Below are 26087 nucleotides of genomic sequence, written 5' to 3'. Positions count from 1 at the left end.
TAAAACTATTGAAAATATTTACAGGATATAATAAAAATTTAGAATTATCAATGATAGACATTGATAGACATTGGTAGACTTTTATCAGTGTCTATCAATATCACTGATAGACACGGATAAAAGTCCATCAACGTCTATCTTGATAATTCTAAAATTTTGTTATATTTTGTAAATATTTAGTTTATCTTTTTTATATTTAAAAACTAACCCTTTTGATTTTATGAAAGTTAATAATAGTGGTGGATTTATGACACTTAAAAACGATCATGAATGTGGGGAAAAAAACAACGAAAATCGGCGTTTTTTTACTCCCCCCAATTTGGTTATAGTCTTGTATCATGAAACGTCATTTTTGTTGTAGTGTATATTTTTAAGACAAAAGTTGAAACTTGATTCAGATTTGTGTAATATTTCATTCTATAAAAATTCTAAAATCGAAAGAAAAACATGTGCACCTAAATTATAATGATAAAATTGAGAATTATGCTTACTTTTTTATATTAAATTATGACTACTTGTCTTCCTTCTTAGTCTTATAGAAATAACATGGTTGAACGAGAAATTTTGACTAATTACAAATCATCGTATCAATTTACAAATAAATGATAGAATTATAAATGATTAAATTTGAGACTAATTAAAAGTTGTATATGTGTTCTAAATTGAAATTGAACACATAAATTGGCAAATCTTAATACTATCACTAGTTTTTGTCATGATCGTTTGATTCAACAAACCAATTTAGTCCAATTTGATATTAATATTTAGGCTCGGATTCAATTAAGTCCAAAAGTAGGCTTAATTTGGCTCAAAAGCCAACTAAGCCTCAAACTCAAAGTTCACATGGAAACTCAATAACTAGAGACGTCCTCTTCATTTGAGGGGCTCAAAAATTTAAGACTTTAGAAACCTAAAGAGGATTTTCCCAACAATTAGAAGACTTCTAAACTCCTAAAGTTGAACGCTCCTTAAAAAATACGAATCCTTGGAAGATATAAACATTTTTTCAAGACTTCAACTTCAATAACACTCACGCGCTCTGTTTCTTAACATCAAATGTATACAACCAACAGAGAGAATTAGATAATCATGTATTATAAAGATGAACCATGTCTGCATAGATCCCCAGTTTAACTCAAGCTCAACTTCACAAAACACGATTCTGTTAGGGGAAATGGTATAAGAACTCAATACATTAGCAAATTGATTACAGATCAAATAGTTATAGTACACACGTTGTATACAATAATAATTTTCAAACTCAAAAGTAAACCAAAGGACATAACAAGGCTTATAAACTGAAATAACCAAGAATTTATAAATATCTTAAATGCTAGTGGAGATTCAAAAGGTAGCTAAGGCACACTTTTGATAAACGTTGTCCTGAAAATTATTATTCACATTGCACGACTTGCAAGCAGACTATGATGATCATCTCAACAAGATACAAGGACTAATTTCGATAGAACTGCAATCTCGAACTACTCAATATGACAAAACTCTTATATACTTGCTCTCAACTCATCTCATGATCAAAATAAATAAAGAAAGAAGAGATCTCTTTAATTTAGAATGTGATCCTACAAATGAAGAACCAAGTAGGCTAACATCTTATTAACACTAAAAAAATCAAATCAAATCAAATCAAATCAAAACATTTGTCACAATTTAACTCAATCGAATAGTTACTCAATCAAAATCAAACATAACTCATTCCAATTGAATCATTATCTCATCTGATAGTTTCAATCGAATTTAAAGTTTTGAACCATGAATTTAATGCATATAATTAAATTTATGTTTTATGTTTCAATATTCCACCATGTTTAGCTTTCTTTCACTAAATTACAAATATCCAACAGTTTCTTAAAAACTAAGCATAAATAATGGAATCATAAATAAAATGAAAATGCGTGTGAAGCACAATGGAATCGCTTTTGGTTAATGACTTGGAAATTAGAAACATGATTAATCGTTAGAAAGCTTCATTCTTCAAAAAATGGGAATTAAAATTAACTCCGAACATAGAAGGTTACCCCACCCACATGCCATTAATGGTAATGAAATTAAATCGATAAAAGACGAAATTTAGTTCAAATGTTCTTATCTTTATTGTACTAAAAAATTTAAATTTAAATTTTGCAAAGAAACTATTTGGTCTCTTAAAGTGTAATTTTTGAAAACTAAATAGTTTTTTTTTAGTACACCAGAGATTAAGAGATTCAAGTCATTTAACAATCAAATAGTTAAGAGTGCACCTAATTCATATGCTTCTATTTTTTTACTAAAAAAAGAAATTAGAAAAAAAAAATAGAAAATAAAACTTTCACTGACAAAATTTTATACTATATTTGAGATGTATCAAGAAAGGTGCATCCAAATGAGCACCCAAGTTTTTCTCAATGGTTAATAACAAACGAAACTGAAATAATTATCAAACTGACCACTACTATAGTGGAATCGAAGAGAGTGATAGTTAGAGATGTCCATGGGGGTGGGAGATGGAAAAGTCTTCTCGTCCCCATCCCCATCCCTGTGCCCTATTTTAGTCCACATCCCTACAAAATTCTCCATGGAGATTGGGGGAGGATTCCCCACAAGGAATGGATGGGGATCAGGAAAAAATTTCTCACTTGTTTTTTATGTAATTTATTTATTTTTAACCATTTCTAAATTTATTCTCAACCAAATAAATATTATATATTAAATGAGATGTTTCCAATACATTTTTTTATTCAAATAAAACAATATATTATTTTATTATAAAATTAATAATATTTAAATATTTAATTCCACAATTTGTAAACGGTAAAATTTAAATATTACAATATCATAGTCTAACTTTCAATTTATATATTATAAGTTTAAATATTACAATATTCTTCATCTTAAAAATAGAAAAATCATATTAAAATGTTTAAAAATGTATCAAACTATGAAAAAGTTATGAAAATTAGAAAATAATTATATTATTCTACAATGATTTTTGTAAAGTACATCATAAAAAAAAGAAATATATATTATAAACTGGTATAGAAAGTGAGTTTTATTATTATTATTATTATTTGTATATGTATGTATATATGTATTTATGTGTGTGTTATATTTATTGGGTGGACCAGGAACGGGGAATATAACAAAAGAAAATTGTCTCCACTCCATCTCTATTTTCTATTCAATCGGAGATTTTCCATTCTATTGAAGGTGGATCCTCATGAACTCTAATCTCGCATGACGAATGGACATCTATGGGAAGAGATAAAGTGAAGTTTGACCATTTTAAAAATGGATGACAGAGTGCCAAACATTACTGAAAATTCAGAAATTCGAGGGATGTCCAGATTCCCTGTTTGTGATCTTAGTTCATGGACATATTTCAACTTCCAAAATGATGAACATCATCACTTTCCATTGCCAAATCAAAAAAGGAATCACACTGAAAACCACTAACCAACAAAAACTAAGAAACGGAACCCAAAATTTCGATTTTTGAAACGGTTTTTTTTTTGTTAATTTTTCTCTCAAATGCAAAAACAATTAAGAATCATAGAGTTCGTTTCTGCTTGGCGTATTCGCTGGGCTTTCTTTGCATGTCCTACACAAATGCCAGCGAAGTTCTTTTCATTGACATTAAATTCCTCTTTTATATAAGAATCTCCGCCTGATTTTTCTCATACTGCTGCTTTCTCTCTTTTCAGTGACCTCAGAGTTTGAAAATGGCGGTTGTTACTGATCCTCTTACTTCCATGCAGCTTCTTGCCAATACCCTTCAGGCTCCGCCGTATGCGGCAGCCGCCGTTCTGGGTGGTGTCTCTTTGGTGCTTTCGGTGTTTCTCGTTGCTGATTGTAGAAAGAAACGTCGGAATTTTCTCCCTCCGGTGCCGGGTAATGATCGCCTTCTTGTCTCTCTGTTTTTCAATCATGGTGGAATTGATCCATTACTCTTTTCATTCTCGTTCTAATTATTGGGTTTTTAGGGAAAATGATGGGAAATTGATGATTTGATGAATTTGGCCATTTGAGAATTTTGATTTTGGTTTTTGTAGCGATTCCGGGTGTGCCGGTGTTGGGAAATTTGTTGCAGTTGAAGGAGAAGAAGCCTCACATGACGTTTGCTCGGTGGGCGGAGAAGTACGGTCCGGTTTATTCCATAAGAACCGGCGCTTCCACTGTGATTGTTCTCAACACCGCCGAGGTTGCCAAAGAGGTATAAATAAAATCACGGCTATTTTCCGGCAAAGTTTTGCCCTCTGTTTTCTGATTCTAACTATGCTGTGTTTTGGTCTTGATTCTTTTAAGGCTATGGTGACGAGATACGCTTCAATTTCAAGTAGAAAGCTAAGCAAAGCTCTCACAATCTTGACTGCTGATAAATGCATGGTTGCTATGAGTGATTACAATGACTTTCACAAGATGGTGAAGAGATACATATTGGCGAATATGTTGGGGGCTAATGCTCAGGTTGTTTGTTTCTTCTTCTTTCTTGTTCTTTACATTTGGGTTAAATCTAATAGTTTGATCTGCTCTATTTTTCAGAAGAAACACAGACAAAGGAGAGACACCATGATAGAGAATATTTCTAGGGAGTTGTTTGCTCATGTGAAGGAGTTTCCATCAGAATCTGTTAATTTCCGGAAGATCTTCGAATCAGAACTCTTTCGACTGGCGCTTAAAGAAGTGAGTTGATTCTGTTCTGTTAAATAAAAAACTTGGAATGAATTGGATGTGTGTGGTAGACAGGAAGGAGGATGGATAAATAGTTAACTTTCATGATTTCATGAACAGACACTTGGGAAGGATATTGAGTCCATATATGTCGATGGGCTCGGTACAACGTTGCCGAGGGAAGATCTGTTCAGGGTTTTAGTGATTGATCCAATGGAGGGTGCGATTGAGGTTGATTGGAGGGATTTCTTCCCATATTTGAGATGGATTCCCAACAAGAGTGTGGAGAATAAAATAAGGAAGATGGATTTTCAAAGGCAAATGACAATGAGGAGCCTAATTGAAGAGCAGAAGAAAAGAATTGCAGCAGGGGAGGTAGTCCTTCCTTCCTTCTCTTGAATAGAAATGAGGCTATTTATCTGCTCTGTTTAACTTGGCTTGAATCTATAACAGGAAACGAATTGCTATGCTGATTTCTTGTTATCTGAAGCGAAAACACTTACAGAGGATCAGATATCCATGTTGCTTTGGGAGACAATCATTGAAACCTCAGACACAACTCTAGTTGTAACAGAATGGGCTATGTATGAACTTGCAAAAGATCCAAAACGACAGGCAATTTTCGAACAGTCATTTTCAGTTATTTGCTTGTCTTTCCAATTCCTAATATCATCAAAACCATCAACATTCTTTTAAAAACTCTTGACATTGCAGGATTTTCTATATCAGCATATACTGAGTGTCTGTGGATCTTCAAAGCTTACTGAAGAAAACCTGTCACAGCTTCCATATCTAACTGCTGTTTTTCATGAAACTCTTCGGAAGCATAGTCCAGTCCCAGTCGTCCCATTGCGATATGCACATGAAGATACCCAGTTAGGCGGGTTCTTTGTTCCTGCAGGGAGTGAGGTGAGCCATACTAAAACCCTGAACCCCCCCGTGTAATTTGATACAACAATGTCTAATGATGTTTCGTTTGCAGATTGCCGTGAACATTTACGCGTGCAACATGGACAAGGATCATTGGGAAAGCCCTGAGGAATGGAAGCCAGAGAGGTTTCTAGATGAGAAGTATGATCCAATGGATCTGCATAAAACCATGGCCTTTGGAGGAGGGAAGAGGGTGTGTGCAGGTGCTCTCAAGGCAATGCTGATAGCTTGCACAACCATTGGAAGGATGGCTCAAGAGTTTGAATGGAAGCTAAGGGAAGGAGAAGAGGACAAGGTGGACACTCTTGGCCTCACCGCTCGCAAGCTCCAGCCATTGCACGTAGTTGTAAAGCCGAGAATCAACTGATGAAACTTCCTCCTCTCCTTGGACCCTAGAATCTAGAATAAGCAACTATTCTGAGACTCTTTGGACACTCTTAGCCTCTTGTTGAAGAGAAATTAGTGTGTTTTAGAGCAGTTTAGAACTATAACTATCGTTTCATAATAGAATGTGTGCACAGATCGAATTTTAGCTCATAATAAGTTCGAATTTCAGCTCAAAGATACTTGAGGTGATGTGTTTTGCATATGATTTGGTAATTGAATGTGTTTTCCTACTAACAAGAGATTTTGATATCTTAAATGAAACCATTAAACAGTGATCGATAGAGTAACAAACCAGATTTTCCACGTCTCCATAGAGAATTCTACAAACTTTTTTTAACTATATCCACGAGGATAACGGTATGTCAACATAGCATGAGATGGCACGCCTTTAGGAAGATCTCATTTGCTTAGAAATTTAAGTTTTCATTCTTGCTATATATTATGCCGCTCTGCTCTGATGATGATTATTGGATCAACTGGGTTTGAAGAACTTCAACTTAAGTCCACTGTTTACCAAACTCCAGATTCCTCCAATTGAGAAAGCCAAGCTAAAAGCAATGCCTAGCCAGCCCAATGTCCAGTGGAAGTACCAATTGAAACTGTACTTTGTCGGCCTTTTTATGAGAACCCACATGAAGCAAGGGTAAGCAAATGTGACTGGAAGAGTGAGTCCTCCAAGCAGACCAGCCAAACTGGAGAGGAAAGGAAGTGCTACTCCTATAAAGAAGTTGACAAATCCATAGAAAACACGAAAACCAGATCGAACCCAGATCGAGCAAGGGCGGTTTGTGCGACTTGTGTAGCTAGCTTCAAAGCTGTCAAAAACAGGCATGGAGTAAATTTGGAAACTGCTCAGACAATTGAACACAACTAAAAGGAAAGTGATGGCAAGAAGCCCTCTGGGAATATCATGGCTGTGAAATGCATATATAGCATTGAGCATCCCTCCTGAAGGCATCTGTGAAACAATCACATATTAAAAAAAAAAAAAAAAAAAAAAAAAAAAAAAAAAAAAAAAAAAAAAAAGGTGAATACAATTGTTTTTCGAAACAATCCAAGCTCACCCAAAAGAACAAAGATACTCACAAGATTTCCATATGCCCAATATCCTCCGATAGCAACTGGAAACAAACAAGCAGCAATGAAAAAATAGGCAACTTTGGCTCCTCTCCACATGGGAACATGAGCAGGATGCTTAAAAGTTGATGGCATTGTTGACTGAGAGACACCAAAACAAACATAAGATTCCACCAAAAAGAGCAGCTCAATGAACAGTAGGGAGTCCAGAAAAAAATTGCAAATGGCACACCTGAATTTCCAAAACCAAGTTATGGCCTCTGAAAGCAAAGGCTACTATTCCGAGCGCATTCATGACAGAGAAAACAGAAGAAGAAGCAGATGGCATCGAAAGGGGTTCATATGAGATTGTCGGGGGCCTCTGCTGGCTAACAGAGAGGACCCAAACCATGGTGGAGTAAGTGATGGCAGTCACAGCTCCAATAAGGGAAAGTCCAGCAATTGAGTTGAGGTTTGGCAATTGAGAAAGAACAATGCAGAGAGATGTAAACACAAGGTACCACTCTACAGTTGTTAAAGGATTTGATGAACAGAGAGGCCCACAGACTATTTGGAAAAAGAGTTTCATTGTCTCTCCTCCAATGAGAATCAATGCTGTTGCAGTTCCTGCTGATAAGTAGACAGTAGGAAATACAGCAAGCCATACACCCAATCTTTCCCCTGAAAATCATACAACAAAATCCTTTAACCAATGTGTCAAATATGCTTCAATGACAATTAGATGCACGGTTCGGAGACTGAAGGATGCTGTTAACCATGTTTCTAACAGCCATTGATGGCAGCTTGCCCTAAAATTTTCTTAAGGAAATGACATACAAGTCTATAAAAGTTGTTATTTAATTTGTGAAGTTGTAAGGAAGTCTTACCAAATGCTGCTTCAGCAAGCTCCACGTATCTGTTGTACCTTTTGCCTGGGACTGCTTCATGAAGCTGAACTAGAATCCACAGGGTATATAGTTGCCAGCAATAGGCTATGGTTAGTGATAGTATTCCCCAGCTCCTACAAAATTACCACAAAAAACAGATAATACCAAGTCATAGATAGTTACATCAAATCTTCTATGAAATTGAAATATCTGTCTCTTTCACCACACTCAAAAACTCAAGAACATTTGATTTGGGGACCATGACATGTAACAAGTTAAATTACCATTTTAACCTTCATATATTTGGAAGGTTCCTTATAGTTCTTATAGTTTGGTTAAATTTTTCAAAACATCACTGTGGTTACACATTTTCTTAATATATGGTAGAGTATTAATGTTCAACATCCAAATAAAATACGTAATGTAACAAATACTGCTAACATATAATAATGACGAAAATTATGAAAACTACAAAGACACTTGAAATTGATAGTGAGGCTTAAATAGTAATTTACCTTTGGTAATACAACAAAAGCTAACACTTACAAAAACTTGTTTTTCCTTTCCTTTTACGAAATAATGATTTAGAGGCTGAAATTATGGCAGGTGGGCACCCTGTAAACCAGAAAAGTGGGGATATTTCGAGTAGGACCCAAGAAAGATTATATATTTCTGTCTTAATCCATTAAAAAGCATCCAAAGAGAAGATGACCCACCAAACACAAAGCTGTCGCATTATGCTCGTAATAATGTAACAACAGGAGCAAAAGCGAAAGATCAAGAAGTGTTGTCCCTCATCGAATCAAATATACATAAAACAACTTTAGTGAATCGAAAGCTTTGACTAAGTAGACCCAAATACCCATTATCCTTTGCAAAATTTCCAATCAGCTTTATTCTTTGTGGGTGGGACAAGGAGAACCACGTTGCAAGAAAAAGGACATGTTGTTCATCTAAATTGAAACCTACTTTAGGTATCTATGGAATATCAGAGAGTTTTCTAAATCTACATGCGAAAGCAGGCTTCTCAAATGGAAGATTAAACTCATGATATAATAAGATTTGTTGAACTATCATTAAACCAAAAAATATTAAGTTGATAGGCTAAAACTTATCATGTAATTAGAATCCTACCGCCGCCACTAAAATTTTCACAGCTGTAGATTTTTTTTGCTAGAAGAAAAATTATCCTCTCTCTTTTTTTCTAAGTTTTTTCCACCATTTGTTTATGTTCTTATTTCTTAACACTCCTTATGTGTTTGAAAAGAATAGTACTTGCCTATACACTAATAAGCATGAACTCCTCTGGCCTTAACATTGAGTATTTTTATTGGTATAATTCCATTAAATTTAACTGATGAATTGACCAAACAAAATTTTATTAACCACTAAAACACGAGAAATTATTCGAGGAGGTGGCCATCATTTTGCACAATTGGATGTGAGAGAGAAAATGTAAAATTATGCCAAATGTATATTTAGACACAGGTACATTTAATGGTTACCAATAATCAGTCAGGTTGTGGCGGCCTTACTCATCATAGAATGGGAAAAGAGCTAGCATAGGCAAGGATTTTTCGTTTTTTTATAGTATTTTACGAGCACCTTAGTTAATCTCACGAGACAATTTATCAAGGCACTACACCATTTGGTTGTCAAAAAAAACTCATAAATTACTAAATCTGGGTAGGTGAACAACTATAGATTGAACCAAAATTCTTCTAAATAGTCCTTTGTTAAATCTATGACCTTTACCACTAGATTAATCTGTTTTTGGTTCACAAATTAACATAGGTCACATCGGTTGATCCCTCTATTAATTAGAGAAAAAATGACATGACAAAACTTTGGAAGCTACTCTAACTAGTGGTCCATTTGGGTATTGAGAAATTATTTAAAAGTGTTTTGACCAACTTACATATACCTCGATTAATCTATAGTCACATATATTACATCACCATTTGAGAACCAAGAAAACTCATGAGATACTAAATGCTCGTAGGTGATAACTATGGATTAAACCAAATTTTCACTAAACAGTGGTTTATTAAACCTATGACCTTTACTTACCACCGGAGAAACCCATAATATCGTTTTACGTACAAGTTAACATAAAGCACAACTGTTTATTCCACTAATAATTAGAGAAAGAATGACACGACAGAACTTTGGAAGCTACCCTGAGCAGTGGTTCCATGTTAAACTAGAATCAGCCAAAAAGTTTGAAGTTAAGGAAGGTACCAGCCAAGGAAGGCGAAGGCAACGGGCAAAACGAGAGCCTGGAAGCCAATACCAGCATTAAGGTTATGAAAGGCAGCGTAATGAGCATTACCATTACGCGACTCAGTAATGGGAAGCCAAGCATCTTGAGGGTTAAGCTTAGTGAGATGACCCACTTCCTCTAAGTAACCCTTCATATTAATGAGAACCCTTTTCATAGGAGTTCCAATGGGACTCAAAAACCTCGGAGAAATGAACGACGTCGGAGTCCATGCCGTGGAGGATTTAGCCTCCTTAGAAGGCGGTCTCGGCGACCTCTGTCCCGTGGGCGTCAAAATCTCCGGCGTAGAAACTCGTGGAGTCGCCGGAATGGAAATGAGCTCCGTCTCCGGGCGCTCCTCCATGGGGAAAATGGTTTTTTGTTGAGCTGAACAGGGAATGAAATTTCAGGGCATTTGATATAAGAGAGAATCAGAAAGTGGGAGTGAAGTGAAAGTGAGAATAGAGAATGATTGATTGAAGGGGTTGAGGGAGTGAATGATGAATTATTCTTAATTTTGTGTTTTTTGCATCAAAGACAAAGAAATGTAAAAATTCAAACTCTGTTGCTTTTGGTTTCTTCTTTTTGGACCAGAAATATTATGCTACGCGCCATGCACACTCTCACTATCTCCCACATAATTAACCTTCTTCTCTCTCTCTTTAATTCACTAATCATTCTCTTCACTACACTTTTTCTTAATTAAATTCCCACAAATCTCGACAATTAACCTCTCAAATTTATATGAGTATTAAAATCAGATCAAATTTGACTTTTAAATTTATATAATTGTCATGTCATTTATTTGGTGGAATATAATTTCCAAAGTAAATGCCTCTCTTCAATAAAGATAAAAATATTATACCTTTTTCCTAATTTCTTTTTTTTTTTTTTTTTTACTTGGATACATTTTGGTGTCGGTATTTTTATAAAAATGACCATTATAAAAATCCAATTTTGATCCTTGAATTTTGAATCTTATTCTGTTTTGGTTCCTGAATTTTTGTAAACATCTATTTTAGTCTTTAAAATTTTAAAAAATATTTATTTTGGTCCCAACAGTTAGGATTCTACATATTTGATGGCTTATATTTATTTTCCAGCAATAAATCTTTTGCGTAAAAAAATATATATATATTTTTCATATATATTTCTTTTCTATCAGTGACTTGGGTCATATTGTTTTATATGTCAAATAAAATGCTTTAAATCCTACTATTCTTTTTTCCAATTGGAATCTCCAAGCAAATCAGAAGAAAGCATAATAGAATCAAAATATAAAGACATATTAGTATAAAAGATGTTTTTGTAGATATGTAGCCACTTTTATGTAATTTTTTTTTCCTCAATCATCAATATCTTTATTTTCTATGTATTTTTCTCTACTATATTGTATTATGAGAAATTTTAAACCCAAGAATAAAACATCCCATGACAAGGTAAAATAAACTAACAAAATGCAAATAAATGTCACCCATATAGAAAATAAACTCTAATAAATTACAAATAAATATTACCTCAATGAATCACATCACTTTAAAGAGAAAAGTACCTCAATAAACAACTCAAATCTAGGAGACAAAGTAAATGACTATAATTTGAAGACAAAGTGACCGTTGCCTTCTTCGTAAAAAATCAATTTATCCTCTAATTTGAATTCAAAGCATTGGATTTTGTAGGGGATTAACTTATTTGGTATATAAAATACAAGTCACTTCAACCTCATGTTAAAAAGATAACGGAATCCTAACAGTATGAACCAAAATAAATATTTTTTAAAAGTCCAGGAAAAAAATAGATGTTTTTAAAGTTTAGGGACAACCAAGAGTAATTAACCTAAATTATTATGTTTTTTTTCCTTTTAACAAGGCTGGAGGAGCGTGAGGTATACGCGCATATAGTTGGGAGTGGAATGAAATGGTGAATGAGTGGGAAAATTGTACGAAAATTTAGAAGGAGAGAAGAGGCCGACATGAGCATGTGGTCTGGCCTCGCGTGGCGTGGTCATCGAGCACAGCCCACGCTCCATACGCGTGCCCCGCATGCGGACCCAACTCGGGTCTCGGCTCGACCCACCCAGTTTCTTTTTTCTCCTCCGCCCACACAAGAAGCGGTTCGTCGGTCCCGCCGCCGTCCGCTTTCATCATTTTTTTTTCTTCTATAACAAAATAACTTAATGCAGACATCATAATGATAATAATAACATTGATTATGTCTCATATTTTGTGAATATTAGAAAGTATAAAGTAGCCATCAATTTTAAATTGTATCCATTTCGTGTTTTTAAACGTTGGAACTTTGGAAGTTTACTTTGGGAGGTGAATGGAGAGCGCTTACGGGCCTTCCTTCCAAAGTAGTTTGTGATGCTCAAGCTTTTGGGTGTTACATCGACTCGATTATTTCTCGAGTGGTATATTTACTAGTTAAAGTTAGTCGGGTCTAAATTCGGGATTCTAACTTTTTCTTTTGGAGACATGTATTTTCCTATGCTGCCTTTTAACTTTTTCTGATTTGGGTCACCTTATAGAATTTGGATGGAAAATTATCAGAAATGACACGTTTAAGTTTTTACTTTATAAAACTAGAATCTCGACCACGAGATCTAGATAAAAAATCAACTTTTTTTACGATTGTTTGTGGCTTTCTCAGTACATCTCGCCTAACACTGAGATTATATATATTTGAGCTTTTTTGGTAGAATCTCGAATACGATTAACATTAAGATTCTACCAAATCTTACTTTATGGGTAATCTCGAATATGAAAATCTTACTCGATTTTTCAAAAAATTTGATATTTTCCAAAATTAAAAAATGTTGAATCAATTTAGAAAATCTATTTTGATAGTTGAAAAATACATTTGGAATGTTGGAAATTCATATAATTGTGAAAACATAAATTATGCTCAAGATTTGAAAAAATTACGTAATAATTTGATATAATATTTAGTAAATCTGATTGAATTTGGAGAACATCTGAAAATAATATAAGATTTTGGAAGATTACATTTAAAAAAAAATCCGTAATTAGGTGAGATGTAACGAGAAAACTCAAAACAATCAATAAGTTAGAAAGAGTTGATTTTTTAACTAATTCTCGATGATCGATCTCGCCCAATATGAACCGATAAAAACTATTTTTACAAGTTTTCAAAAAACGTACTAATTTTGTAAGGTGAAAATCTAAACATGTTATTTTCGACAATTTCTCGATTTGGGTCTTGCCCTAGACAACCTTCAACGTTCAAAATTATTATTATTATTATCATTATTATCATTATTATAAATGTATGGTAGACCCCTCCCTATACGTAGTTTAAATGTGAGGTTGGAAGATTTAAACTTCAAGACTAAAAAAAGGAAGTATCTATTGATTCCTATTTATGTTCATAGTGGCAATTAAATAATCATGTGTAAGTGGAAATTAGATATTTATTTTTAGCATTCTCATGAGTTTATTACTTTATCAACCCAATTCAATTTTGATATAAAATTCCATTATAGAAAATATATTAGTAGGGTAGGAGAATCAAATCTCTAACCAAGAGATGATAGTATAGACTTTATGACCGTTGAATTATGTCCAGTTTAGCATACTTTAAAAATATTGATGATAATATATGAGTAACAAATTTGTCAGTTCAACCATCTTTTTGAAAAGAAATATAAACTATACATGCATACACTCAAAATTCAATCCAAAAATGTATAAATTAATTACACTTTTGTTATACCATATAAGACATATAAAACAAAATTTATCAATAAACATAAAACAATAAGAAAATAGAAGTAAATTCATTTGATTCTAAAATTCAAACTTAAGGTAGGGGAAGAAATAAAGGTTTGACCTTCACATGAACCTTTTTTTGGACAACCAACTATGCTGACGTAAGCAATTATGTCACCTTGGGAACAAACCAACAACATTTATTTACATTATCTATAAGATTTTCTCAAACCAATATATACATCATAGATTACATTCAACTTTGATAGTCCACCCCAAAACTTTTCTTTTTGACAGAATACCCTCTTACTTTTAGTACCTCATTAAAACAATTTAGAAAAAGTTACTTTTTTTTTTCTCAACTTTTTCTGAATTTTCAAAACATACATTTTTAATCCTCAAATTTTTTAAAATAAGTTCATTTCGTCCCTAAATTTTTAAAATATATATTTCTAATCCCTCAACGTTAAAAGTACTTGCATTATTTTTTTGTTATTATTTTAAATTAAAAATTGTTTTTTTTAATATTACATCTTCTCTCTAAAATTAATTCTTAAACATATTTTTTGTAATCCAAAATTTTATATAATTATATAAAGTAAAAATAAAAAAAAATTTTAAATCTATTTTTAAAAATGATACCAAAATAAATTTTGAAAAATGGACTGAATACAACTATTCTAAAAATGGCTTAAAAAAGTTGGCGGCCCTTAATCTCAAATTAATTAATTTAATTAATTATTATTTCAATGATAACAAATGTGAATTAATTTATTAACAATTTGAGTGTTTTGAAGTGTTTATTGCATAGAGCTCGGAACAACATTTCAACGCAATTTGAATAGCCCAAATCGGAGCTCAAACGAAGAAGATATAGGCAAAACAAGCTTTAACAAAAAAAATCCTTGAGATGATGACATGACATACTTTTTTTTCATCAAAGTGGACCAATTGAAAGGTGTCATTTGGAGCATGGAAGAAAGACACATGGTAGACTTAATTTTTTTATTAGTTTAAAATGAAAATAAATTAAAAAGAAAATGAATATAATATTATTTTATGTTTATGTCTAATGGCTAACACGTGATGGTTTTTACTTTTTGTTGGATTTTAAAAGAAATGATTCAATATATATATATTATATTATATTATATTATGTTTGTGTCTAACGGCTAGTTGAGTTTAAATCTCCACCCTTCATTTTTTTTCCAAGATCCAATAATCTAAATTAAATGTGGTTTTTAACAAATTTTCCTCTCTATTTAAACCCATCTTCTCCTCCAAATCATAACAACAATTTTTATCATTATCAACCCTTCATAAATCATTAAGCCACCATTGTTGCTCTTTCTCCAAGCTTCAAGTTTCTTATTTTCATCTTCTTTTTTAGAAAAATATTTTATGTTGTGAGGATTGGTTCATTGAGTACTCAATTTGTAAATATACTCTTCAAGATAGTTTTTTTCATATCGTTCTTCATTTCTAAATTTATTGTAAGGGTTGCTCTTGATCCCTAAAAAGAATGGTAGTAATAGTTTGATCCTTAACCGTTGAAAGGATCGGGTTCGTTCTTGCTCTGAAAAAAAAAAAATTATAGCGGTTCAACTCTTAGTCGAGAAAAGAGTCAAGTTCATAGTGACATATCCAAGAGGAGCTTGGAAAGTGGATTTAGGCCGTTTGTGCTGAACCACTATAAAATTCTTGGTGTCAATTTTTCTATCCCTATTATATTTAATTTTGTAATTAATTTATTAATATATTTCATTGCAGAGAATTGATTGCTACAGTTTATTCTTGAATTTGTTTATGTCAATTTATTGATCTTTTTGAATTGAATGTATTTGTATAAAATTCTTGTTTAAATTACTAACTAACAAAAGTTTGTTAATTTGTTTAATTGAGCTCACATTAGTAAAAAAAAAAAAGTTTTATTAAGTTAAATAAACCCTATTCACCCCTTTATGGTTGTCATCCTACAATTTGTATCAAAGCCGGTTGCTCTCTTGTTTGTGATAAAAATTTTCATATAACAATTTAGATTGATACCTATTGTTTGAGTTTCTCACTCCTACATTTGGTATTAGAGAAGGTAGCTCTTCAACGTAAATTATTTTTCAAGTATTATTTTGATACATAAAGCATCTTATTAATATTTTGAGAAATTATTTGAAAATTAGCTTAATTGCTAGAGTTATGACAACTTTAGATCATTGTGTTGATAGACCTCCATTCTTTGATGGTAGTAGAAATTATGATGTTTGGAGAAATAGAATGAAAACTTGTATGCTTTGCTATGGATTTTAACATTGTATATGTTTGTGGCATGATTTATCAAAATTGCAATTGAATAATGAGTTGCTTACTTTTAATGCCAAAGCTATAAATGTCATATATTGTGCATTGGATAGAAAAATATGTGACATAATTTTACATTTTCATTTTGCATATGACATTTGAAATTTTCTTGAAAATATGTATAGTGTATAAAATTCTTCTTGTACTACTAATGATTTATTTGATGTGAAGGAGAATTATAATTCTCAAAATCAAGGAAAAATCCATAAACTAGAGAAAGAAAAATGTGATGGATCTTCAATGACTCATTCAAACGAAGATTCCAGTGATGAAAATGATGTAAATAATAAATCTCTTTCCTATTATGAGCTATATAATATTTTTGAAAGTATACAATGTGATCTTGAAAAGCTTGGCTCTAAATATTTAAAATTATCAAAAAAATTAAAGGTTTATCTATAGAGAATAAATCTTTGGTAGATGAAAATGCATGCTTGAAAATGGAGCAAATAATATGATGTTATATAATAAAGTTGAAGATGATTGTGATAAGAAAAATGTTTTGAATGATAGAATTAAGTTGTTTGAAAATGAGAATGATGAACTTAAATCTTTATTATGTGAAATGAAGATTGAATGGAATGATTTGAGAGATAAAAATGAGAAAATTGACTCTTTCTCTTTTGAATTAAGTAATGAAATTATTAGTTTGAAAAATAGAATTGTTGAGTTGGAAACCAACAATTCTTCTCTAGAAAAAAAATAAATTTTCTCTTGTTGATAAAATTAAATTTCTCGAGCATGATATTTTTTTTTATAGAAATGAACTTGTTAAAACTATAAGAAAAAAGAGTCAAATCATGTGAATGATCTTGAATGTGATAAAGAAAATATAAAGAAGTTGACTATTGGTGCACAAAAATTAGATAAAATTATTGACTTAGATAAACATTTGAATGATAAACGGGGATTAGGCTATGTGAATGAAAATTGTGTCTCTATTTCTAAGAGCACTACTTTTGTTAAAGTCACCCTTTGTATGTCTCGAAAAGTTTTACCTAATGTACTTCATTTTATTGAAACTAAAATTGTGCCAAAGCATGAAAATATTAGAAACATTCGTTAAAAACCAAATTCTATGCCTAAACAAATTCATACTAGATCAAAATATGCTCATAATGTGATTTTTGTGAATAAGCATTAAAAATCAAAGTTTGTGCCTAAACATTGCCTCGTTGAATCTAAATGTATGCATAGTGCTAAATTTATTCTTAAGCATAGAAATGTTAGAAATGTGCATGAAAAATCAAATTTTGTATCTATTTGTTATTTTTGTGGAGTTAAAAGTCATATTAGACCAAATTGTTTCAAATTGAAAAATGACTTAGAAAGAATTTATTGACTAGAAATAAGGTGCAAAACCAATTAGTTAAAAATTAATTCTTTCATAATGTGATTTGTTATTCATGTGGCAAAGTTTGTCATAAGTATCAAACTTGTTACTTATCAAAAGTGAAAGCTAGTAATTTTAGAACTAATCTTAAATAGGTTCCAAAGTCTTTACTCACTTACAATGAAGGATTGAAGAAATGGGTACCAAAATCCTTTGACTGAACTTTCTTTGTAAATGTGATTTAAGAAGCAATTATTGCTTGGACTTCAAATGATTAATTAATTCAAATTGGAGTGACTATTGTATCTAGCTTGAATCCAAGAAAGAAAAATGGCTTATTTGGTAACTTTATATGTTTTTTTTTATAAAAAAAAAATAAAAATCTAAGATATATATATATATATGAAAATTCTAACTTGAATTTTTGAAAAGCTTGTATTTGATTTCTTGCATTGATTATTGGATTTAATACCATGAGAAATGACTATTGTTGGGTTTTATGTCTTAAAAACTCGCAGTTTGTAAAATGATAAACATTTTCTATTATAAATATACTTGTTATTGATCTTATAAATTGTATGAAAGTCTAAATCCAATAAACTAAGACCCATGACTATTGTATGAGTACTTGAACTTTATGTGAAGACATACGAGTGGATCAGGTTCGAGTAGATAGTCAAAATGATCTATGGTACATGAATGAGGTTGGGTACCTTATTCTGGTAACACCATTGGATGCGGCCTACTCTGTAGTTGTTACAAAGAGTTGTGAAGTGCTACATACAATGTGATCCTAATTCGTACATGTTATGACATGAGGAGTGAAGGCATCCTATGCAATGAGTTTGCATAATATCCGGACCAAGAAATAAGTCACTCTTACTTTATAACGCTGTTTACTGTTTAAGATTGACTATTTCACCTAGATGACCTAGGTAACTCGATCTTAATCTTGAGCTAACTATAGACTCCTGTTTATTCGGGATTGCCCTTAGATTTGCATAATTGAGGGTTGGCTCAACAGCGCCAGCTCAATAAGACTCCATTTCAGGGGTAAGACCAAATAGATAGCTGGGGACATAGGGTGTAAGATGGAGTTCACGCGTACCCGATTTAGGTATAGAAGAAAGGTTGTTCTCTTAAGTACTGAATCCAAGTCTTGAACAAGGGACCCCATCCTCTCATTAGGGTGAGAGAGTTTGGTTTGGTGATTGGATCACAAACCAGTTGTTCATTAGAGGATCAGTAGGGACTTGAGGAATAAGACATAATCTCAGGGGTAAAACAGATATTTGACCCAACCGTTATTACGAACAACCTATGAAGGGTTGACTTGCTGATTATGATTAAATCATATGGACATAATATATCTACAGTGAGGGAAGTGAAATTATGGGCTTTAGTGGAATGACTCATTAGTTAACAAATGGCGACTAATCTGGTCTAATGAGTTTAGCCAATTAATCTCGAATCGTTGGAGCCCATGATCTGCAGATCCGCGAGGTCCCTTTACTAGCTCGTAATGGACTAGCTCTAGAATAGCGTGATAAGTTAATTTGAAATGTTCAAATTAGAATTAAGGGAATTAATAATTATATGAGATATAATTATGTTTAATTTTAAAATTAAACGGTATAGGATAATTTATATATTTAAATATGATTTAAATATATAAAGATGGATATGTGTTAAATTAATTTAATATTTGATATTAAATTAATTAAATTTTATTTATTAATTAATTTATGAAATTAATTAATTTTTCATTTTTAAAATCAAATAGATTTATTAAAACAAATTTTTTATTTTTGGATAAAATTGAAAAAGGAAAAGAAAACAAAAACACATTTAAAATAGAAAAATGGATTTTTCCATTATCCATCTATGAAGTAACTAGCTCACACACATTGCATTATCTTGCCTTTGTCTTCTCCAAGCATGAGCTGCAACTCATGCAGCTCTTCTCTTTGCATGTTGATCTACAATATAATGAGAAGATTGGAGTAAAAATTGGGCATGCAATTAAAAGGTTTTTTAGAGAAAAACTGGTTTGAAGAAAGGTTCTTCAACCTTGTTGCAGCAATGAGCTTTTCTCCTTCATCCCTTGATTCAAGCTTGTTTTGAGTCCCACAACTCAATCTAGAGTACCAAGAGAATAGTGGGGAAGATCTTGAGGTAGTTTACAACAAGATATGGAGAAGATTGCAGCTGGAGATGGAGCTTTGAAGAAGTTTTTCAAGAGGTATGTCTTGAAACCCATATTTCTGCAGAAGCATGCTATATTATGCCAAAATTAGTGAATTTGAATGCTTAGATGATCCTTGTTCTTCCACTGCATTTGATACAATCCTACAATTGGTATCAGAGTATCAAATAAGCATTCAATTCGGTTTAATTTTGGTTTGGTGGGTGTTTTACATGAGAAATATGAAACTGGTGCACTGATATGGTTTTTTGAGTTTTAGCTGTTTAATTCTCTTTAATTTCTCATTTAAATTTTTAATTGGCTTTTTCTTGATGAGCTTTAATGTGTTCCCAAGAGTCTGTAATTTATTTGGAGTCATTAGAGTAGAAATTAAGCTGTAATTCGAAGAAACAAGCGAAGAGGCCGAGTTGCAGTTCCAGAAAAATCAGCCTCTGTTCTTGTCGTCGCTGAGGTTCCAGTCGCTAAACGATCGTCTAGCTCCAGACGCTACACAATGTGAAGAAAATCTAGACAATCGTATAGCAATGGGCCCTAGTCGTTGTGATGTTGAATGCTAGACGATTCAGACGGTTCGAGTCCGGTTCAAGCTACTTGAGTTTGTTTTGGAGCGGTTCGAGCGGTTTGGAAGCTGTTTTGTAATAATTAGGTTTTGTTTGCTTGTTTTTGCCAAAACTAAAACCATATCAGTCTGTGTTTAATTATTTATGCATTTGATGTATGTTATAATGAAATAAATCTTGTGTGTGCATATAATATGCCATTTAGATTTAAAATCCTTCCATAGGAAGTATGTAACATGCATTGAAAGTATGTTATAATTGTTATAATATATAGTATGCATGTTAGGGTTTCTTGTATTTAATATAAATGTTATATTAAATTTGAATGCCTCATGTATGTTGTGGATGTTTAACATGTCTAAAATTTTATAAGTTGTTATAAAATTGGGATAGACATTTAAATCTATAAACAACAGTTGCATGCTCACGTAGGTTGACCACCTATTTTAATTGTTAAAACTTATAAAACCAAGGTTACAAACTCAACCGGTATATAATCCTGTCTAAGGCTGGGGGGTTTTAAGTTGACGGTTTACGGAACACCTCCTACTTGGGGATTATGACCGAATTATTGAGCATTGGTAACCGATTTTATGAGCATATGTGAGTGATGTAAGGTAATAAAATGATTTATCACCTAGACATCGTATGTTAAAATCCAATTATAAGAGTTATACTTGGATAAACCACATAGACTTAGGGTTGTTTTATTAGCCGAAAAGAACCTAAGTATAAATCTACCCAAAATAGAACACTTCAGTGGCAGTTTAATAACTTCTATATGATAGAGTTATTAGAAAACTTCACAATACGTTATTTTTAGCTCTCACATCTCTAAGAGTTCACAATCCATATTTAAGCGGTACTTCGAGTCATCCTGGGAGTGACCTCCCTACGGAGAGTATTTTTTAGCTTAAATCTAGATTTCGGTGAATAAGAGGAAGTTGTTCAAATATAATTCTATTATACGATAAATAGATTTCAACTACCACGTCTCCATATAGTTTACATCGTGAGATTCATATGACGCTTCGTGTCACCCTAGGAGTGACCTCCCTACGGAAATTATTTTGCATGAGTCAATATCAAGGTAAACGGAGAAAGTAGTTCATAGTAAGTGGGTGAAGGATATGTGTCAATATATCCTGCGGTCTTCTTCATTAGTCTGAACCGTGAGATTCCTATGTTGCGCCTGCTGGTTAGCTTTAAGCGACCCTTTGCTAGTCGTTTAGCTACGGAAATCCCCACGGAGGGTTGTAACATAGGATTTGGAACAACCCAGGCTTCAATAAAATGAATAGGGTCTTATAATTCCGTTTTGGATGTTGTCTTTTATTTCATAGGCAATTTCATACCGTTCTATAGGATCTGAAAATGGCGGGTCACACTTACAAGAATTACTAAGTTGTTAGTAAAGATCTTGACTGAAGATAACTAAACGACTATAGGAATAAGAGTTATTCCGAAGACAATAGGAATAAGAGTTATTCCGGGGATAGTGTTTGGTCAAAATTATTTGTTTTAGTGAAGGAATATCTTACTGCCCCACGGTAGCACATATTCTGACTCACTAAAATATCGTTGCAAATAAATAATGGTTATAGGTATATTATTGTTTTTGCTAAAATTTGATTTTGGATTTAGTTACAATTTGCTAATTAGAATTTATTTGAATTTTATCAGCATGTCGAATTCTGTAATACTCGCATCCGATGTACATAACAGTAAAATCAAATCAACAAATAAATTACTAGTGGTTGATTATACCAAAAGAGTTTTAACAGAGGATTGTCCTCTATCTCCCAACTCATCTAAAATTATGAATTATGTAGATGAGGATGCTGAATTCAAACAACAAGATAAATATGATTTACTTGTTATCGAAGCATGTTTAGTGGAAAACAATAAAATCTGGATAATTGATTCAGGTGCCGCTAATCATGTATGTATTATCTCACAGGAAACAAGTTCCTGGAGACAGTTGACAGAACGTGAAACAATATTTAAGGTAGGGACCAGGGAGATTGTTTCGACCAAAGCAGTAGAAGATATGAAGTTATTTATAGGAGATAAGTACATTTATTTGAAAATGTATATTATATTCCTTTTATGAAAAGGAATCTAATATCTATCTCCTGTTTGCTAGAACAATTATAAAGTTTATTTCGAAAATGGTGAAGTGTTCATCAAAATGGGAAACAAACATATTTGCTCTGTAAAATTAGAAAATAACTTGTACATGTTAAAACCAACTGAGGTCAAAGCTGTTTTAAACATAGAGATGTTTAAACTGCTGGGACTTATAAGAAGAGGAAGATTTCTCCAAATGCCTATCTTTGGCACTTAAGACTGGGTCACATAAATCTCAACAGGATTACGAGATTGGTTAAGAACGGTCATCTAAATAAGTTGGAAGACAGTACATTACCACCATGTGAGTCTTGTCTTGAGGGTAAAATGACAAAAAGATCTTTTTCTGGAAAATGTCTTAGAGCCAAGGAACCCCTAGAGCTGATTCACTCAGACCTTTGTGGGCCTCTAAACGTTAGAGCAAGAGGAGGGTTTGAATATTTCATTAGTTTTATAGATGATTATTCTAGGTATGGGTCTATTTACCTAATGCACCAAAAGTCTGAAACTTTTGAAAAGTTTAAAGAGTATAAGGTTGAGGTTCAAAACCAATTAGGTAAAAAGATCAAAACACTTTGATCGAATCGAGGTGGTGGGTATATGGACACAAAATTCCAGAACTATTTGATAGAAGTATGGAATTCAGTCTCAACTCATAGCCCCTGGCACACCCCAGCAGAACGGTGTGGCAGAAAGGAGAAACAGAACCTTGTTGGACATGGTTCCTTCCATGATAAGTTACGCTCAGTTACCAAATTCTTTTTGGGGACACACAGTTGAGACTGCAGTGTATATTTTGAACATAGTTCCCTCGAAAAGCGTTTCTGAAACGCCTTACAAGCTCTAGATGTGACGTAAAGGAATTTACGTCACTTCAGGATTTGGGGTTGTCCAGCACATGTGTTGGTGCAGAATCCTAAAAAGCTGGAATACTGTTCAAAAGTATGTCTATTTGTAGGCTACCCAAAAGAAACAAAATGTGGTTTCTTTTATGATCCTCAATAAGATAAAGTGTTTGTATCGACAAATGCAACATTCCTAGAGGAAGATTGTATAAAGAACTATCAACTTCGCCGTAAGCTAGTAATAGAAGAAATGTCCAGATAAACGACAAATGTATCAACAAGAGTTGTTGATCGAGCAGGTCCTTCAACAAGAGTTATTGATAGAGCAGGTCTGTCAACAAGAGTTGTTGATGAAACTAATACTTTACATCCTTCTCAAGAGTTGAGAATGCCTCGTCGTAGTGGGAGGGTTGTGCGACAGCCTGACTGGTACATGGGTTTAACTAAAACTCAAGTCATCATACCAGATGATGGTTTAGAGGATCTATTGTCTTTTAATCAAGCAATGAATGATGTGGACAAAGACCAATTGATTAAAGCCATGGACCTTGAAATGGAATATATGTATTTCAATTCTGTCTGGGATCTTGTAGATCAACCGGAAGGGGTAAAACCCATCGGTTGCAAGTGGATCTACAAGAGAAAACGAGACCAAGTTGGTAAGGTACAACTCTACAAAGCTAGACTTGTGGCAAAAGGGTTTACCCAAAGAGAGAGGTTAGATTTTGAAAAAAACCTTCTCTCTAGTTGCCATGATAAAGTCTATTAGAATACTCTTGTCCATAGCCACATTTTATGATTATGAAATATGGCAAATGGATGTCAAGACAACTTTTCTGAATGGCTATCTTGAAGAGAGTATCTATATGTCTCAACCAGAAGGTTTATACAGTAGAGTCAAGAGCAAAAAGTTTGCAAGATTAATCGATCCATTTATGGATTAAAACAAGCTTCTAAATCCTGGAATATGAGATTTGACACTACGATCAAATCTTATGGCTTTGAAAAAAATATTGACGAACCCTGTGTTTACAAGAAAATTGTCGAAAAACTGTCGCTTTTCTAGTGATATATGTTGATGATATTCTACTCATTGGGAATGAGGTAGAAAATCTAGCTGACGTTAAGAGATGGCTGGCTTCACAATTCCAAATAAAAGATTTGGGAGAAGTACAGTTTGTTCTTGGAATCCAAATAGTTCGAAATCGGAAGAACAGAACATTGACATTATCTCAAGCATATTATATAGACAAGATGTTGTCTAGGTATAAAATGCAAAATTTCAAGAAAGATCTTTACCTTTCAGGCATGGAATTCACTTGTCTAAGGAGCAGAGTTCTAAGACACCTCAAGAGATTGAGGAGATGAATAGAATTCCATATGCATCTGCAATTGGGAGTTTGATGTATGGAATATTGTGTACACGTCCCGACATATGCAATGTTGTAGGAATTGTCAGCAGATTCAGTCCAATCTTGGTCATGACCATTGGACTGCTATTAAAAATATTCTCAAGTATCTTCAGAGAACAAGAGATTATATGCTCGTGTATGGTTGATTATATGCTCGTGTATGGTTCTAAGGATCTGATCCTTACTGGATACACTGATTCTGACTTTCAGACCGATATTGATTCGAGGAAATCAACTTCAAGGTCAGTATTCACTCTGAACAGAAGAGCAGTTGTGTGGAGGAGCATCAAGCAAAGTTGTATTGCGGACTCCACAATGAAAGCTAAGTATGTAGCTACAAGCGAAGCAGCAAAAGAAGCAGTATGGCTTAGAAAGTTCCTAACAGATCTGAAAGTAGTTCCTAACATGCATCTGCCTGTCATTCTCCATTGTGACAATAGTACAGCAACTGCAAATTCAAAGGAACCATGAAGCCATAAAAGGGAAAAACATATCGAGCGAAAGTACCATCTCATCAGGGAGATTGTACATAGAGAAGACGTCATTGTCACACAAATTGCTTCCCAAGACAACTTAGCTGATCCATTTACGAAGACTCTCTCGGGTAAAGTGTTTGAGGGTCATCTAATAGGACTTGGTCTACGGGTTTTGTATCACTAGGGCAAGTGGGAGAATTTATGGATATTGTAATGCCCTAGTTTATTGTATTTGTACATTTTATTATCTCCATGTAAACTCAACATTGTAAATATTTATAGATATTGATCTACTGGAGTTTTAGTCCAAGTGAGAGTATTGTTGGGTTTTATGTCCTAAAAACTCGTAGTTTGTAAAATGATAAACATTTTCTATTATCAATATACTTGTTATTGATCTTATAAATTGTATGAAAGTCTAAATCCAATAAACTAAGACCCATGACTATTGTATGAGTACTTGAACTTTATGTGGAGACATAAGAATGGATCGGATTCAAGTAAATAGTCAAAATGATCTAAGGTACATGAATGAGGTTGGGTACCTTATTCTGGTAACACCATTGGATACGGCCTACTCTATAGTTGTTACAAAGAGTTGTAAAGTGCTACATACGATGTGATCCTAATTCGTACTTGTTATGACATGAGGAGTGAGGGTGTCCTATGCAATGAGTTTGCATAAGTTCCAGACCAAGAAATAAGTCACTTTTACTTTATAACGTTGTTTACTGTTTAAGACTGACTATTTCACCTAGATGGCCTAGGTAACTCGATCTTAATACTGAGCTAACTATGAACTCCTATTTATTCGGGATTGCCCTTATATTTGCATAGTTGAGGGTTGGCTCAACAGC

The 26087-nt window shown here is 33.1% G+C and overlaps 2 protein-coding genes across 3 annotated transcripts; one reads left to right on the top strand and one right to left on the bottom strand.

Moving 5' to 3' along the window:
• Positions 1-3060: 3060 nt before the first annotated feature.
• GA3 (GA requiring 3) lies at positions 3061-6208 on the top strand. 2 transcript variants are annotated; one of them, XM_090318057.1, is made up of 9 exons: positions 3061-3204; positions 3753-3885; positions 4047-4207; positions 4300-4461; positions 4537-4677; positions 4786-5040; positions 5119-5280; positions 5380-5574; positions 5648-6208. In XM_090318057.1, exons 1-9 carry the CDS (start codon positions 3076-3078, stop codon positions 5960-5962), a joined length of 1653 nt encoding a protein of 550 aa, XP_090174183.1. In that variant the 5' UTR covers positions 3061-3075; the 3' UTR covers positions 5963-6208. The 2 variants fall into 2 exon arrangements, with proteins under 2 accessions (XP_090174183.1, XP_038898390.2); XM_039042462.2 differs by lacking the exon at positions 3061-3204 and adding an exon at positions 3401-3609 and having other exon boundaries at positions 3699-3885.
• Positions 6209-6223: 15 nt separating this feature from the next.
• LOC120086044 (Transmembrane amino acid transporter family protein) lies at positions 6224-10798 on the bottom strand. Its single transcript, XM_039042460.2, has 5 exons — positions 10167-10798; positions 7926-8059; positions 7292-7719; positions 7069-7200; positions 6224-6940 (listed from the first exon to the last, which is right to left on the bottom strand). Exons 1-5 carry the CDS (start codon positions 10547-10549, stop codon positions 6455-6457), a joined length of 1563 nt encoding a protein of 520 aa, XP_038898388.1. The 5' UTR covers positions 10550-10798; the 3' UTR covers positions 6224-6454.
• Between the last annotated feature and the right edge of the window lie 15289 nt (positions 10799-26087).

This window comes from Benincasa hispida, chromosome 9, assembly GCF_027475165.1.
Source record: "Benincasa hispida cultivar pf3 chromosome 9, pf3_genome.v1.1, whole genome shotgun sequence".
Taxonomy (NCBI): Eukaryota; Viridiplantae; Streptophyta; class Magnoliopsida; order Cucurbitales; family Cucurbitaceae; genus Benincasa; species Benincasa hispida.
This window is presented reverse-complemented; position numbering and strand designations above follow the sequence as displayed.